Genomic DNA, 12,946 nt, shown 5'->3' on the forward strand with positions numbered 1-12,946 from the left:
AGTGGGTGGTGTTAGGTCCATGCTCCTTGATAGTGAGGGTAGGAGGAGAAGCCCAATGGTGCTGGAGGCACCGAGCCTGGTATAGAAGCCAGTTATGTAGGCCACGCCCAAGGTGGTGCGAAAACAGGAGGAGGGGGAGGGGAAGGCAGAAGAGGCAAAGTGCTGCTAGAAGACCCAGAAAGGGTTCTCAGTTCTAGAGTTCGTCAGCTCCGACAGAGGAGCGAACACCATGTTTTCCCGCCAACAAGGGGGAACAGGCAGTCCTTGTCAGGCCAGAGAAGATAGGGAATTTCCCTGAAACAAAGGGAGTTTTGGCAGCTACTTGGGAATATTCCTTAAAGTACCCTGTCCGAAGGTAGACTAAGCACAGCTGGCTCTAGTTATAGCCATTAACCCGGAAAATGAGTGAGGGAGAAGCCCCCACATCTATTAGGAGGAGGAACAGTGAGAGAGAGAATCAGAGTCCCCTTTGGTAGGGATGGCCTGCGTTTTCTCCAGCAACCTGGGTTTATTTGGAGGAGGCCTATTTAGATAATTATCATCCAATATGTCAGGGGGAGTTTACTAGTCAACACGTTCGGGCAAACACAGTCTGCAAGAGGCCCTTAGGTCGGGGTCCCGGTGTAGAGCAATGAAGGCCTGGGTATGAACAGTGAAGGTACCCTAGGTCCATTTACCCTATTTTCTGCAGAAAAGATCTGATAGATCCCACTGAGGCCATGCAGGGTTACAGGAGCCCGGTCCTTTCCTAAGTTTTGCGATCTGAATTGTTTCCAGTGGGTTAAAAGGCACTCCAAAGGAGAGTCCTTGGGAACTGAAGAGAAGGTCCATTACCTAGAAAATTCCCCGCCCCCCCACCCCGACTCCCAGGTATCATCCCACGCACAGGATATGTGAGAGGTTCCTGGTGTCAAAGTCCCCCAAACAAAATGACCACCACCACCGTTAAAGGCCCCTGTAGGAGGGATGCTAGTGTTCCCCCGCTTCCCCATTGCATCCTAGGCTACAGATGGGTGCCTGGCATATGAACCGAAATACCGTGCCTTGAAGGTCATACTGTCAAGGTCACACCTTATTTTACCTTGCCTTTAAGAACCCGCCATTTTTATCCCATGGAGAACACTAGAAAAGTTTTATAAGGGGAAATTACCAAATTTTGTAGCTTAAGTAGTTATTAGAGGACATTGACGGAACACGGTAAACAAAGAAGTCCATCATGATCTAAGCAACATTCCAACACATATAGTCCTTATAGCCAACTTCCCTAGGAAACAGTCCCGGTTGGGTTTTCATTCAATCGGGTACTGGTTTTGGCCGGCTCCCAGTGGAGGTCCCATGGCCAGAAATGGCTAGACCAGGGATGTGAAAGGGATCATATTAGATCAATCAGGAGTAAACCTCATGTGGGAATCTTTTTTTTTTTTTTTTAAGATTTTATTTATTTATTTGAGAGAATGAAATAGAGAGAGCATGAAAGGGGGGAGTGTCAAAGGGAGAAGCAGACTCCCTGCCAAGCCGGGAGCCCAATGAGGGACTCGATCCCAGGACTCCAGGATCATGACCTGAGCCGAAGGCAGTCGCTTAACCAACTGAGCCACCCAGGTGCCTCCTGACACGGGACTCTCAAGATTGGCAGCCGTCCTGGTGACTTAGGTGGCTGTCCCATGCCCAAGACAGACAACTTTGTATAAGGACAGGAATAAAGAGAGGGCATCAAGTTTCTGGGTCTTATTACCATTCCGGCCAGGTACTAACTTCCAGCCAAAAGGCAGATTTTCTCCTCCCGGTAGAGTAGCCACGGGCTAGAGGATTGCAGCCTGAGCAATCGACATGCAAGTGTGCCAGTAAGACCGTACTCCTTGAAGGGCCCCTGGAATGAAAGTAAAGGAAGAGGAGAGAAAAGTACTCAGCAAGTTTGCACCGAGGCTCAGAGTCCAGTGTGACTCTGGACTCAAAGCCCTACATTGGGTACCATATGATGTAGGAAAGAATGTTAGGGTTCAAAGCCGACGGCCAAGAAAAGAATTCTTGAGACATCTTTGGTGCAAAAAGGTGGTCATGAGGGGTGGCCCATTGTATACTTTCAAGGTGGGAAGGGGTTAGGGATCCCTAAGTCTCTAAGGAATTCTGGAAGCAAGGTTTCCAGGACCTTGAAAGGGCTTGCTCTTGTTGGGGAAAGGTCATTTATTACCATCTGATAAAACCTTAGTCATGAGACCCTTCCGATGTATGTCGGTGGGCCATATGCTTGGGGGATGATTGCCAACACGTATCTTGGAGGACAGAAATAAAGGACATTTCCAAAGGAATGTTTATATGTTAAAGTAGACTTACAGGATCCTGGGGTCGGGGGGCGGGGGGGTGTCGGGCTAGGATTGTCTTTTACCCTTAGCAAAGTATTAACGTCGAGACAGTTGGGTCCCCAGAGGAATGTCACTCTGCCTGTTTCAAGGACTTGTCAATGGGCTGTAGGTAGTAAGGAAATTTAATAATTTTTCTTCTGCCTTTGTTTCCCACATCACCCACCACCGCCGCTTTACCCTGAGGCATCTGAGTTCGCCACCCTTGCCCTTCCTGTCCTGACCCTCCCCTCCGGCTGCTGCTTCCTCCTGGGTCCTTCCAACAAATGCCACCTGCACTGACCTCTCCCTCTGTGCCTCCAGATGGTCACCATGGGCCAGTGTTACTACAATGAGACCATCGGCTTCTTCTACAACAACAGTGGCAAGGAGCTCAGCTCCCACTGGCGGCCCAAGGATGTGGTTGTGGTGGCCCTGGGGCTGACTGTCAGCGTGCTGGTGCTGCTGACCAACTTGCTGGTCATCGCAGCCATCGCCTCCAACCGCCGCTTCCACCAGCCCATTTACTACCTGCTCGGCAACCTGGCCGCAGCCGACCTCTTTGCTGGCGTGGCCTACCTCTTCCTCATGTTCCACACGGGCCCTCGCACCGCCCGGCTCTCGCTGGAGGGCTGGTTCGTGCGGCAAGGCCTGCTGGACACGAGCCTGACCGCCTCGGTGGCCACCCTGCTAGCCATCGCCGTGGAGCGGCACCGCAGCGTGATGGCCGTGCAGCTGCACAGTCGCCTGCCCCGCGGCCGTGTCGTCCTGCTCATCGTGGGGGTGTGGGTGGCCGCGCTGGGCCTGGGGCTGCTGCCCGCCCACTCGTGGCACTGCCTCTGTGCCCTGGACCGCTGCTCACGCATGGCCCCCCTGCTCAGCCGCTCCTACCTGGCCGTCTGGGCCCTGTCCAGCCTGCTTGTCTTCCTGCTCATGGTGGCTGTCTACACCCGCATTTTCTTCTATGTGAGGCGGAGGGTGCAGCGCATGGCGGAGCACGTCAGCTGCCACCCCCGCTACCGAGAGACCACACTCAGCCTGGTCAAGACCGTTGTCATTATCCTGGGTGAGTGAGTGCCCTCAGCTGGCCCAGGGTTGCAGGAACCCTGCTGCCCCCCCAACTCCCACGAGACATGGGAGGGGACCATTTGGGTGGGGAATGTTCTCCAAGGAGGTGACATCTGAGCAGAGACCTGAATGCTGGGGAAGGGAAGAGTTCCAGGCCGAGGGAACAGAAGGTGAGAGCCCCACAGGACCGGGCCAAATGCCTCCAAATAAGAGGAGGAGGAGGAGGAGGCCCGAGTGGCTGGAGAGAAGCAGGAGAGGTGGTCAGCACCGCCTCGAAGGGCACAGGCAAGAGTCAGATTTTGTTCTGAGTTCCGTGGGAAGCCCTCCCGAGTTCTTAGCAGGGAGCGATGAGGTCAGTCTGGCTGTAGAGTGGTCTGAGTGGGGGAGGCGACACGTGCATCCTGTGAGGATACACGCCCCTACCCCAAGAACAAGGAGTGACTCTTCCCCATGACCCCTCTTTCCCCCACCTGGTAACTGGCCTGTCCCACAGTGACCTCCTTTCCCCCACAGAACAAATCTCCATGTAGAAATGTCCAGCGCCCTGTCTACCATGTACCAGTCAGGAAAGGCATCCCTTTCTGGCGGACACATCAGAGAAAGGTGTCAGGCCGCTGTGGCCCTGCAAACTACACAGCTGTTGTCTGAGCTCTGGAGGACCCCCCCCCCCGAGCCCTGAGCTCTGAGCTGGGGTGCTGGGCCCCCAGAGCTGGCCCCGCTCACCTCAGGCTCCATCCTGCAGGGGCGTTCGTGGTCTGCTGGACGCCAGGCCAGGTGGTGCTGCTCCTGGACGGTCTGGGCTGCAAGTCCTGCAACGTTCTGGCCGTGGAGAAGTATTTCCTACTCTTGGCTGAGGCCAACTCACTGGTCAATGCCGTGGTGTACTCATGCCGAGATGCTGAGATGCGCCGCACCTTCCGCCGCCTCCTCTGCGGTCTGTGCCTTCGCCGGTCCACCCACGAGTCTGCCCGCTACGCACCCTCCACCCGAACAGGTCCCAGCACTCGCATCATGCTTCCAGAGAATGGCCACCCCCTGATGGACTCCACCCTTTAGCAGATGCACCGGGCTCTACCTAAGCTGCAGGACAGACCCTCAGTCTGCCGTGGCATGACGCCCCTGCCAGCCTTCCCCAGGCCCACAGCTCTGCCTGCCTCCGGGGCCCGGGGGTGTGGGGTCATCTCTAAATGCCCAGGAGAGAGTCAGAGGGGGTTCAGGAATCTGCTCTTCAATCATCTCAGGTTGTGGAGTTTTTTAACTGACACTTTTTAACTGCACATCCCTGGTATACCCTGTGGACCACTTCTTTGTCTGTGGTGGTGTGGGTGTTAAAGATGGGGGAGATGAGGGCTCTCTCAGGCCACTCTGCCCAGTGCGACAGGGTGACAAGGATGGCCCATGGATGCACCATCTGCCCGAAGCTGATTCTTTAGGGGCACAGACTGAGGGGTGCTGTGCATGAGCTGGGAAAAGGTTTTTGGCCCCTTGCAGCCTCTGGGGTCTTGCCTGTCCCAATTAGAATTGAGGAGGGTTTGTGGGGAGAGCATGATATAAGGAGTAAACCTTTCTTTCCACTGAGGTCTCCAGAGCATTTTCTGTCATCAGCTCAGATAGTCCGTCTGTCCCTGTGTTCCAGAATTGTCCGCCTCAGCTCGGGCTAGGCTGGGATCTCCTCAGCCTTGTTCTCTTTCCTCTTGAGCTCTGCACAGCTATTATTCCATCTCTCTCTCTCTCTTTAAATCCTATACACAACATGGGGCTCGACCTCATAACCCCGAGATCAAGAGTGGCAGGCTCTCCTGACAGCCAGCCAGGTGCCCCTCTCCATCTCTCTTGTTGGAGGTCTTGCATCCATTCTGTGTGTTCCCCTGCCTCTAACTCCCCGCCCCCGTCTGTCTCTGTCCTCTGGAGCCCACAGTGGTCTCTGACCTGCATGAGCCCTCTTTCTCCTGCCTGCCCTTTCGTCTGGGTCCGGGTTATTAACAGTCAGGCGTGTCCATCCCATTGTGCACCCCACCACCTACATCCATCCATACCTACGGGCCGGGGGGAGTGGAGCCCGTGGAGCAGGATGCAGGATTTGAGAGCTTCCATTTCTCAAGCTCCTCGGATGTGCCTGGCACGCTGATAAGCACTGTAGGTGCATTATTTAATCATTACTTTTACCTTGTGGTGCGGATGCACACTTCGTGGCTCAGAGAGGTTGCAATCTGGCCTGTGGTTACACAGCTTCCAAGGGTCACAGAGATGAATCAAGGGACTAAAGAGAGGCCCCTGGAGAAAGAGTTTTGGATCCCCACAATGTCCCAAGTTGGTCACGACTTCAGCCTGGTTTTCCTCACCTCACCTCACAGCCCCCCAAGTCTTCAGACATGCCATGATGAGCCCCCTCTCAGATGCTCATGGAGGCACCCTGCCAGGTACAGTGTAGACCAGAATCTGGATTCTCTGCTTCCACTTCACCAGGGAGGAGACAGGGTTATAGCTCTACTCAAGGTTCACATGCTAAATAACAGCTAGAATGTGGACTCAGGCCTCCCATTAGAGGCCAAATTCTTAAGCCACTAAAGTACACATCGTGGAAGAACCAAAAACATCGAAGTCCTTCTACATTAAATGGGGCTAGGTTTCCCTTGGAGAAAACTTCCCCTGCCCTAAGACAGCTCTGTGTGGAGGCAAGAATGAACTGGGTTGCTGGGTACTTCAGGATCCAAGATGGACAGCAGGACTTACAGGGCCTGAGGCCAGAATCTCCAGAGATGGTGACCCAAGCGAGCCCTGTACACCATGGGCCTGGGCATAGGACCATGAAAGATGCAGTCCTTACCTCTGTGGAGCTCCAGGCCTACTGGACAGACAAACACTTTGGGTGCCAAAGCCAGTTCCTATGGGGTGGGGACCCGAAGTCCTCCCAAAAGCAGCTCTGTGTTTCACTTGCTCTTACATCAGCTTCCCCAGGTTCTAACCCACACTCCTCTGGTCTCCTTTGGCATCTTGTCCCATTGGTTTTTCCCTCCCTTGTAGGTCTCTCCGCCCTTCAAGCTTTGGCCCCTAAAGCTTTCAGCCCCATGCCCCCACCACTGTTCTCTGAAGAACACCAAAATTACCCACAACTTTTAGGCTTCCTGTGCAGGGCTGAAGTTTTGCGCAGGGCAACAGCTCTCCATGGGCCCCACACGTTCTAGTACTTCCTCTTACTGGGGCCCAGTGTTGGGTTTCCTTAATCAGGGAGCTTTCGAAGTGGTTCCTAACACTGGCCCACATCACTCATTTCCATTCGCTGCTGTCTTTTTTTTGGAGTCCTCCAATCCAATCACCCCAGATGTTTTGAGTTTCCTCTCCAGCAGCAAAGGGAAGAAGATGGGCCCTGCCCTGAAGGGTTCCCAGAGAGGCTGAGGACTCTTTGTGAGCCTGCATCTGGAATCTGCCCTCAAAGCAAACAAGCTCCAGCAGGTCCCAATGACTTTGGAGAAGTGATTCACGTCCAGTCCGTTCCTTTTCTCTCACAGGACGATCCTTCTCTGACGCCGTGAGTTCTAATGGCTAGAAATAAAGACCTGTGGAGATTCACTCTTACTTGGGGTACACCTCAGAGGAGACCCTCAGGAAGCATCCTTCAGTAGTTCAGTGACCGCGTGCTTGGGTATTCTAGGTCCAGATTGCGGTAAATGGAGAGAATGAATAAAACCGAGGTCATTTATACGCCGGACCTTGAAAGGAGAATTGATTTGTGCAGCTGAGAAAATCACTCAGCCACCATCACCGCACACACCTGCACACCTCGTGGAAAGCTCCAAGGGGAAGGGCCGGGAGGCTGGGAGCCCGAGTGACCCATCTGATGGGGCTGAGACTGAGGGGACCACTGGGGGACTGAGGAGGGGTCTGGGACTCAAGGCTTCTGGAGATGAATGGTGGGTGTTGGTGGGGATCTGAGAATCGGATCTCTGAGAAGGAAGGGGTGGCTTGGAGGAAGAGTGGGGTACTCTGAGAAGTGGGGATTCGGAAGAGATGTGTGGGTTCCAGGGGAGGTGGGGGGATTTGAGGTATGGGGACACTGAGGAAGAATGGAAGGCTCTAAGGAGCAATGGGGGCTCAGGAGGAGTGGGAGCTCTGGTGGGGAGTAGAGGGCGCTGAGGAGATGGGGGGTTCGCTGAGGAGACTTGAGCGTCTCTGAGGAAATGCGGGACCTCTCTGAGGAGGTGTGGGGGCTGTGAGGAGATGTGAGGGGCCCTAAGAAGGATTAAGGTCTCTAAGCAGGAACCATTGCTCTGAGCAGGTGAGGGAGGAGGAATATGGGGGTGGAAGGAGGAGGGTGTGGGTGCGAAGAGCTGTTGCCTCGGCAACTCCCAACCGAGTCCTGGGTCGTTGAAAGGGTCTGTTAGGGGTGTGTCTGTGGGCGGTGCGCGGCGGCCCGGGCGGCGGCAGTTGGCTGGCGGAGACAGCGGGGCGTGTCCATGGGCGGTGCGCGGCCTCCCGGCTGGCGGCGATTGGCTGGAAGCGGTGGCGAGGGGTGGGGGTTGGGGCGCGCGCGCGCAGCGCGCGAGTGGCGGGGGTTGGCTGCGGCGCCCTTGTGAGCGCTCCAGGCCCGGCGGATCCCCCTCAGCGCTTTCCCGGCCCCACCGCCCATGGACTCCCCGCGGCGCCCCGCGCCGCCTCCCCCGGCCCCGCGCCGCCCGCCGCCCGGGCCTCCTCCGGGCCCCGACACAGGCGAGGTCCTGCAGCAGATCATGGCCATCACCGACCAGAGCCTGGAAGAGGCGCAGGCCAGGTGCTGCGCGGGCTCGATGGGGGCGGGGCCACCCCAAGTCGCGGCAGAGACGGGGGCGGGCCCCGGGGCCAGGGCCAAGTTGGCAGGGGGCCCGAGGGGTGAGGAGGGTGCAGGGTGGGGGGGGGTGCGTCTGTGGGCGGGGAGCGGGGAGGGGAGATGTGGGGGCTCGGGGAGGACTGAAAGGGGTTTCTGAGGCCGAGGAGATTTATGAGGTCAAATGCGACGGATTGAAAGGCTTATGGGGCAAGCAGCGGGTGATGGGTTTTAGGGGCCCATCCTGGGGCGAGAGGAATGGGTTTAAGGGGAGTGTGTGGATGGGGAGGTGTATGGTGAAAGGCGGTTTCGGGGTTTATGGAATGTAAGGGGTAAGAGGAGAGCAGGGGGCTGTAAGGGCTGAGAGATGGGATTTGTGAGGGATGGACAGCTAAATGGAAGCATTAGTGGGACTTCTGAGGTGGGAAGTGTTTTTTGTTTTTGTTTTTTTAAAGATTTTATTTATTTATTTGACAGAGAGAGACACAGCGAGAGGCGGAACACAAGCAGGGGGAGTGGGGGAGGGAGAAGCAGGCTTCCCGCAGAGCAGGGAGCCCGATGTGGGGCTTGATCCCAGGACCCTGGGATCATGACCTGAGCCGAAGGCAGACGCTTAACGACTGAGCCACCCAGGCGCCCCTGAGGTGGGAAGTTTTGAGGGCAGATAATGGAGAGTGAGTTGTGGGCAGTGGGACTCAGGAATAAGGAGATGGGGGTGATTTGGTGTGTGAACCATCAGGAGAAGTTAGTGGGGGAGCTGGGTGGAAGGATGGAGAGCTGCCTTTTTGTTAACTGAGCAAATATTTATTAGACACTGTGTGGGGGACACCCAGCTGGGTGCTGACATAGTCCCTGCTCTCAAGCTCATAGTTAGAGGGAGAGAAAGTAAGTAGCAAAAACTAAGTATACATTGTGAGAAAACCTCGAAGAAAAGGAATAGCATGCTGTGGGAAGTCAGATGTAGAGAACACAGCACTTTCAGAGGCCCCGAGGTGGGAAAGAGCTGGAAGAAAGCAGAGCCAGAGACTTAAAGTCCTGAGTTCAATTTGGAGAGAGGTTGGAACCAGACCACACGGGGCCCACAAGTCTCAGGAAGGAGTTTCAGGAAGGAGTTTGGATTTTATTTCAATTGCAGTGAGAAGAATCAAAGCAGTTTTAAGATAACCTGTCCTGGGGCACCTGGGTGGCTCAGTCGGTTAAGTGACTGCCTTCGCTTCAGGTCGTGATCCCAGGGTCCTGGGATGGAGCCCCACATCGGGCTCCTTGCTCAGCGGGAAGCCTGCTTCTTCCTCTTTCTCTGCCTGCTGTTCCCCCGGCTTGTGCTCTCTCTCTGTCAAATAAATAATTTTTTTTAATCTTAAAAAAAAAAAAAAAAGACGACCTGTCTTACCTACCTCTACCCACCACTTGTCATCCAGCCAGGAATGGTAGAATCTGCTTCACAAGGCAATCCATTGTGTTTGGGGTCTGCTTAAATTATTAGAAAATAGCAAAGGACCGAAGTCCTTTTGGAGGATGAGGCCTTGTTGAATGAGGCCTGTTTGGGGGTGAAGGATGACCCCTGGGGATGGGACCAGGGTGTGGTTGTGTGGACTTGTGCAGTCACTAGAGCCCTTTAGGGAGGCGGGGTTATGCCAAAGCCAAGTGAGCAGCAGTCACAGGAAGGAGGAGACAAAGAAAAGGTGGATTCAGCATGCATTTGTTCTTCAAACTTTCCTTTGCTTCTAGTGGACTATCCACTCTCTGCAGTTTCATAGCCTCTATCTGAAAAGTTGAGTGTTATCCCCCTCCTCCCTTACTATGTTCATTCTACTTGTTGGAGCACTGTGCTAGGTGCTAGAGAAACCAAGATGGCTAAGATGTTCTCTGCCCTCTCAGAGCTCATTGAGAAGTGGGAATGTGTGGGAGACTAATTTATAAATAGCTGTCATAACAGCTGTGTGCTGAGTAGAGGTGATTCCTGGCACCAGCAGAAAAAAAGAGATGGGCCAGGAGAGGGTGCCCTTGTGTGATGCCCTGTCTGCTAGACTCGTCTGAGAGCAGGGGCTTTGTCCTATTTTCCTTTGTATTCCCAGGGCTGTGCACAATGCGTAGCACCTAGCATATAGTAAAGTTTGTGGCACTAAAGATTCTGGAAGGTTTAGGAGGGGCCAAGGAGGGGAAAGTGGGCTCTTCACACACAGGAACCACAAGAGGCAGTGCTTTGAGTGTTTGTGGAGTTCTCTGAGTTCCTTCTGTTCTAGATAGGGAGCTGCTTAAGGAGTGAGCTCTGCTCAGGTGTGGCCTTTCTCAAGCATTTGTCACCCCATTACAGCCCCAAGGCTACACTTGTTTTCTTAGAGCAATCCAGACCTCCCCTAGATGGGCTTTAGAATGGTGTACAGTCAGTCATGTCTTTCTTGCTATTCTTGAAGATAGCTTTTTTTTTTTTTTCTTTTAAGGCTAGGAAATTGAGTAGTGGGACATTATATATGCATGACAACATGGTTGTTAGTTGTTTCCTGGTTTCTTTCTGAGGTAGAAAGGCCCCTGGGTCTTTTATTTTGAGACTTAGGAGCTTCAGATCTGCCCCACTTCTTTGGATATAGCCCTAAAAGTCACCCAAGTCCAGACAACAGTCTGAACTCAAGGCCCTAGAAGTCACCCAAGTCCAGACAGCAGTCTTCAGTCCTCACAGGGATCACTTTACTCTGGAGCAAATAGCTTGGGTGGGTCTTTTCCTCATAGTAAACTCTGCAGCCTGGTAGGTTATCAACCTGGGAGGGGAAGCAGATTGTGTCTGTCCTGATCAACCAACTGGGTGAGGCTTTTGCAAGTCTTTCTGACCCTGCCCTCTCTCTCAGTGTGCCTGCTGAACCCCTCGTAGCCCCTGGAGTCAGTTTAGCTCAACTGTCTAGCAAGAAAGAGTTTTTCATCTTGCATGCGAGGACCTTTCAAACTATTTTGTCACTGTAAGTGTGTTTATTTATTTATTTTATTTATTTATTTTTTTTTTTAAGATTTTATTTATTTATTTGAGACAGAGAATGAGAGAGAGCACATGAGAGTGGGGAGGGTCCGAGGGAGAAGCAGACTCCCTGCCAAGCAGGGAGCCCGATGCGGGACTCGATCCCGGGACTCCAGGATCATGACCTGAGCTGAAGGCAGTCGCTCAACCAACTGAGCCACCCAGGCGCCCCTGTAAGTGTGTTTAAAGAGGGAAAGCACACCTACTCTCCTTAAACCAGAATTCTTACTTACACCTTTCTGCCTTATTTGGAAGGCAGCTCCAAGTGCTTGTGCTTTATTCATTTTGTTATTATAGCTGAATTGTCTTGGAATAGTGAACTGTATATTGTTTTTCCGTTGGACTGCACTGATAGTGGACTGTAAGGGTCTTTGGAATACACCGCCTAGTTTAGATTCAGCCCAAGTCAGCTGGACACTTCCTATGTGAGAGATAACCAGTCTTTTTGAATGATCTTCTGAACTTCAGCTATACCCTAAGCTCTTCCCGGAGAAGGTACATTCTGTGTTTTCTGATTTGGAACCGTTCACTGATGATGTGCTTATTCATTTCTTGTGTGAGAGCTTTGCGCAGTGGCAGGATCGTAGCCAATGAGGTTTATCCGAGGTGCGATTATTGCTAATTGAAAACTTTTCCCATTTCTTGTGTGAGACGAATAAGGCAGAAAATTTTATCTCATTTGCCAAGGATTGTCTGAATATTTTGCTCTATCATGTATAGCTTTGTTTTTTTATAATAATAAATTTTACAACATTTTACAGTTTCTACATAGTTTATTTCATTTGCTTCTTTGACTACCTTTATGAGGGGATTATGAGGGTTATTAGACAGGGTTGAGGGCCCTCTGTGAAGACTGTCAGGCGCCAGAATTCTTCCTTCCTCCCAGGGTTCTTAACCAGTGTTTGGGTCATAAAAATCTGTTGCAAGCTCTGGGCCCTCCCCCACTCCCACTGCCAACAGTGTGTTCATGTACTGTACCCTTGAGGATCCTCAGGCCTCAGGTGCCCCACAGCCTGGAAGCTCTCTCATCAAAGGCTGGTGGACTCATTTTTTTGGTCCAGTAGTAAGATTTCAAAGAAATCAGTATGGAAACTCTAGAGCTGAGGGGTAAATTTTGGAAACCTGATTGAGAAAGGAAGCAGAATGGTCACAGTATCATGTGGAGATCCATGCTCCATACCTGATGTTCTGGAAGAGCAGCTGAAGAGGACTGGTCTTTCTTCAAGTCGTTCTGCATGTTGGAACGACAGGTGAGTTGTGCTGTGTGTTGCTGGATTAGCAGATTTGGCTGTAGTGGTCACTTCTTGACCCTTTGCTTACAGGTACACACTGATTCGCTAGAGAGCTATACTGTTCAATGTGGTAGCCATTCACTATATGTCTTTTTAAATTAAAATGAATTAAAATTAAATACTCAGTTACTCAGTTGCACTAGCTACATTTCAAATGCTCAGTAGCCACAAGTGACTAGTGACTACCATATTAGCACAGATAGAGAACATTTCCGGCTGGACATACAGCAAATTTCTGTGGGAATCTTATTGCAATGCAAGTTCTGATGTAGCAGGTCCCAAGGAGGCCCAATAATCCATGTTTCTAACAGACTCCCAAGGGTGCCAATGCTGCTGATCCCAAACCACACTTGGAGAGGTCAGGCTGTCAAAAGTGGAGATAATAGGGGCTCCTGGGTGACTCAGTTGGTTAAGCGACTGCCTTCGGCTCAGGTCACGA

The 12,946-nt window shown here is 52.6% G+C and overlaps 2 protein-coding genes and 1 pseudogene across 2 annotated transcripts in view; all 3 read left to right on the plus strand.

Annotated features, from left to right (window-relative positions):
* The first annotated feature begins 2,631 nt into the window (after positions 1-2,631).
* LPAR2 (lysophosphatidic acid receptor 2) lies at positions 2,632-4,463 on the plus strand. The gene is made up of 2 exons (XM_034997424.1): positions 2,632-3,405; positions 4,150-4,463. Exons 1-2 carry the CDS (start codon positions 2,664-2,666, stop codon positions 4,461-4,463), a joined length of 1,056 nt encoding a protein of 351 aa, XP_034853315.1. The 5' UTR covers positions 2,632-2,663.
* Positions 4,464-7,971: 3,508 nt separating this feature from the next.
* Positions 7,972-12,946, plus strand: part of PBX4 (PBX homeobox 4) — a 34,321-nt gene continuing 29,346 nt past the window's right edge. The window contains exon 1 of the mRNA XM_034997348.1: positions 7,972-8,175. Coding sequence (XP_034853239.1) covers positions 8,033-8,175 — 143 coding nt within the window. The 5' untranslated portion in view covers positions 7,972-8,032. The remainder of the gene's footprint in view (positions 8,176-12,946) is intronic.
* On the plus strand, positions 11,777-11,903 carry LOC118006100 (annotated as a pseudogene).

The sequence above is a fragment of the Mirounga leonina genome, unplaced genomic scaffold (assembly GCF_011800145.1).
Source record: "Mirounga leonina isolate KUSES-001 unplaced genomic scaffold, KU_Mleo_1.0 Mir_94, whole genome shotgun sequence".
Lineage (NCBI taxonomy): Eukaryota > Metazoa > Chordata > Mammalia > Carnivora > Phocidae > Mirounga > Mirounga leonina.

Excerpts from the sequence above, each read along its gene's own strand:
- LPAR2 (XM_034997424.1), top strand. The coding sequence starts at position 2,664 with ATGGTCACCATGGGCCAGTGTTACTACAATGAGACCATCGGCTTCTTC. Across the intron at positions 3,406-4,149 it reads GACCGTTGTCATTATCCTGG|GGGCGTTCGTGGTCTGCTGG; the intron begins GTGAGTGAGTGC and ends TCCATCCTGCAG.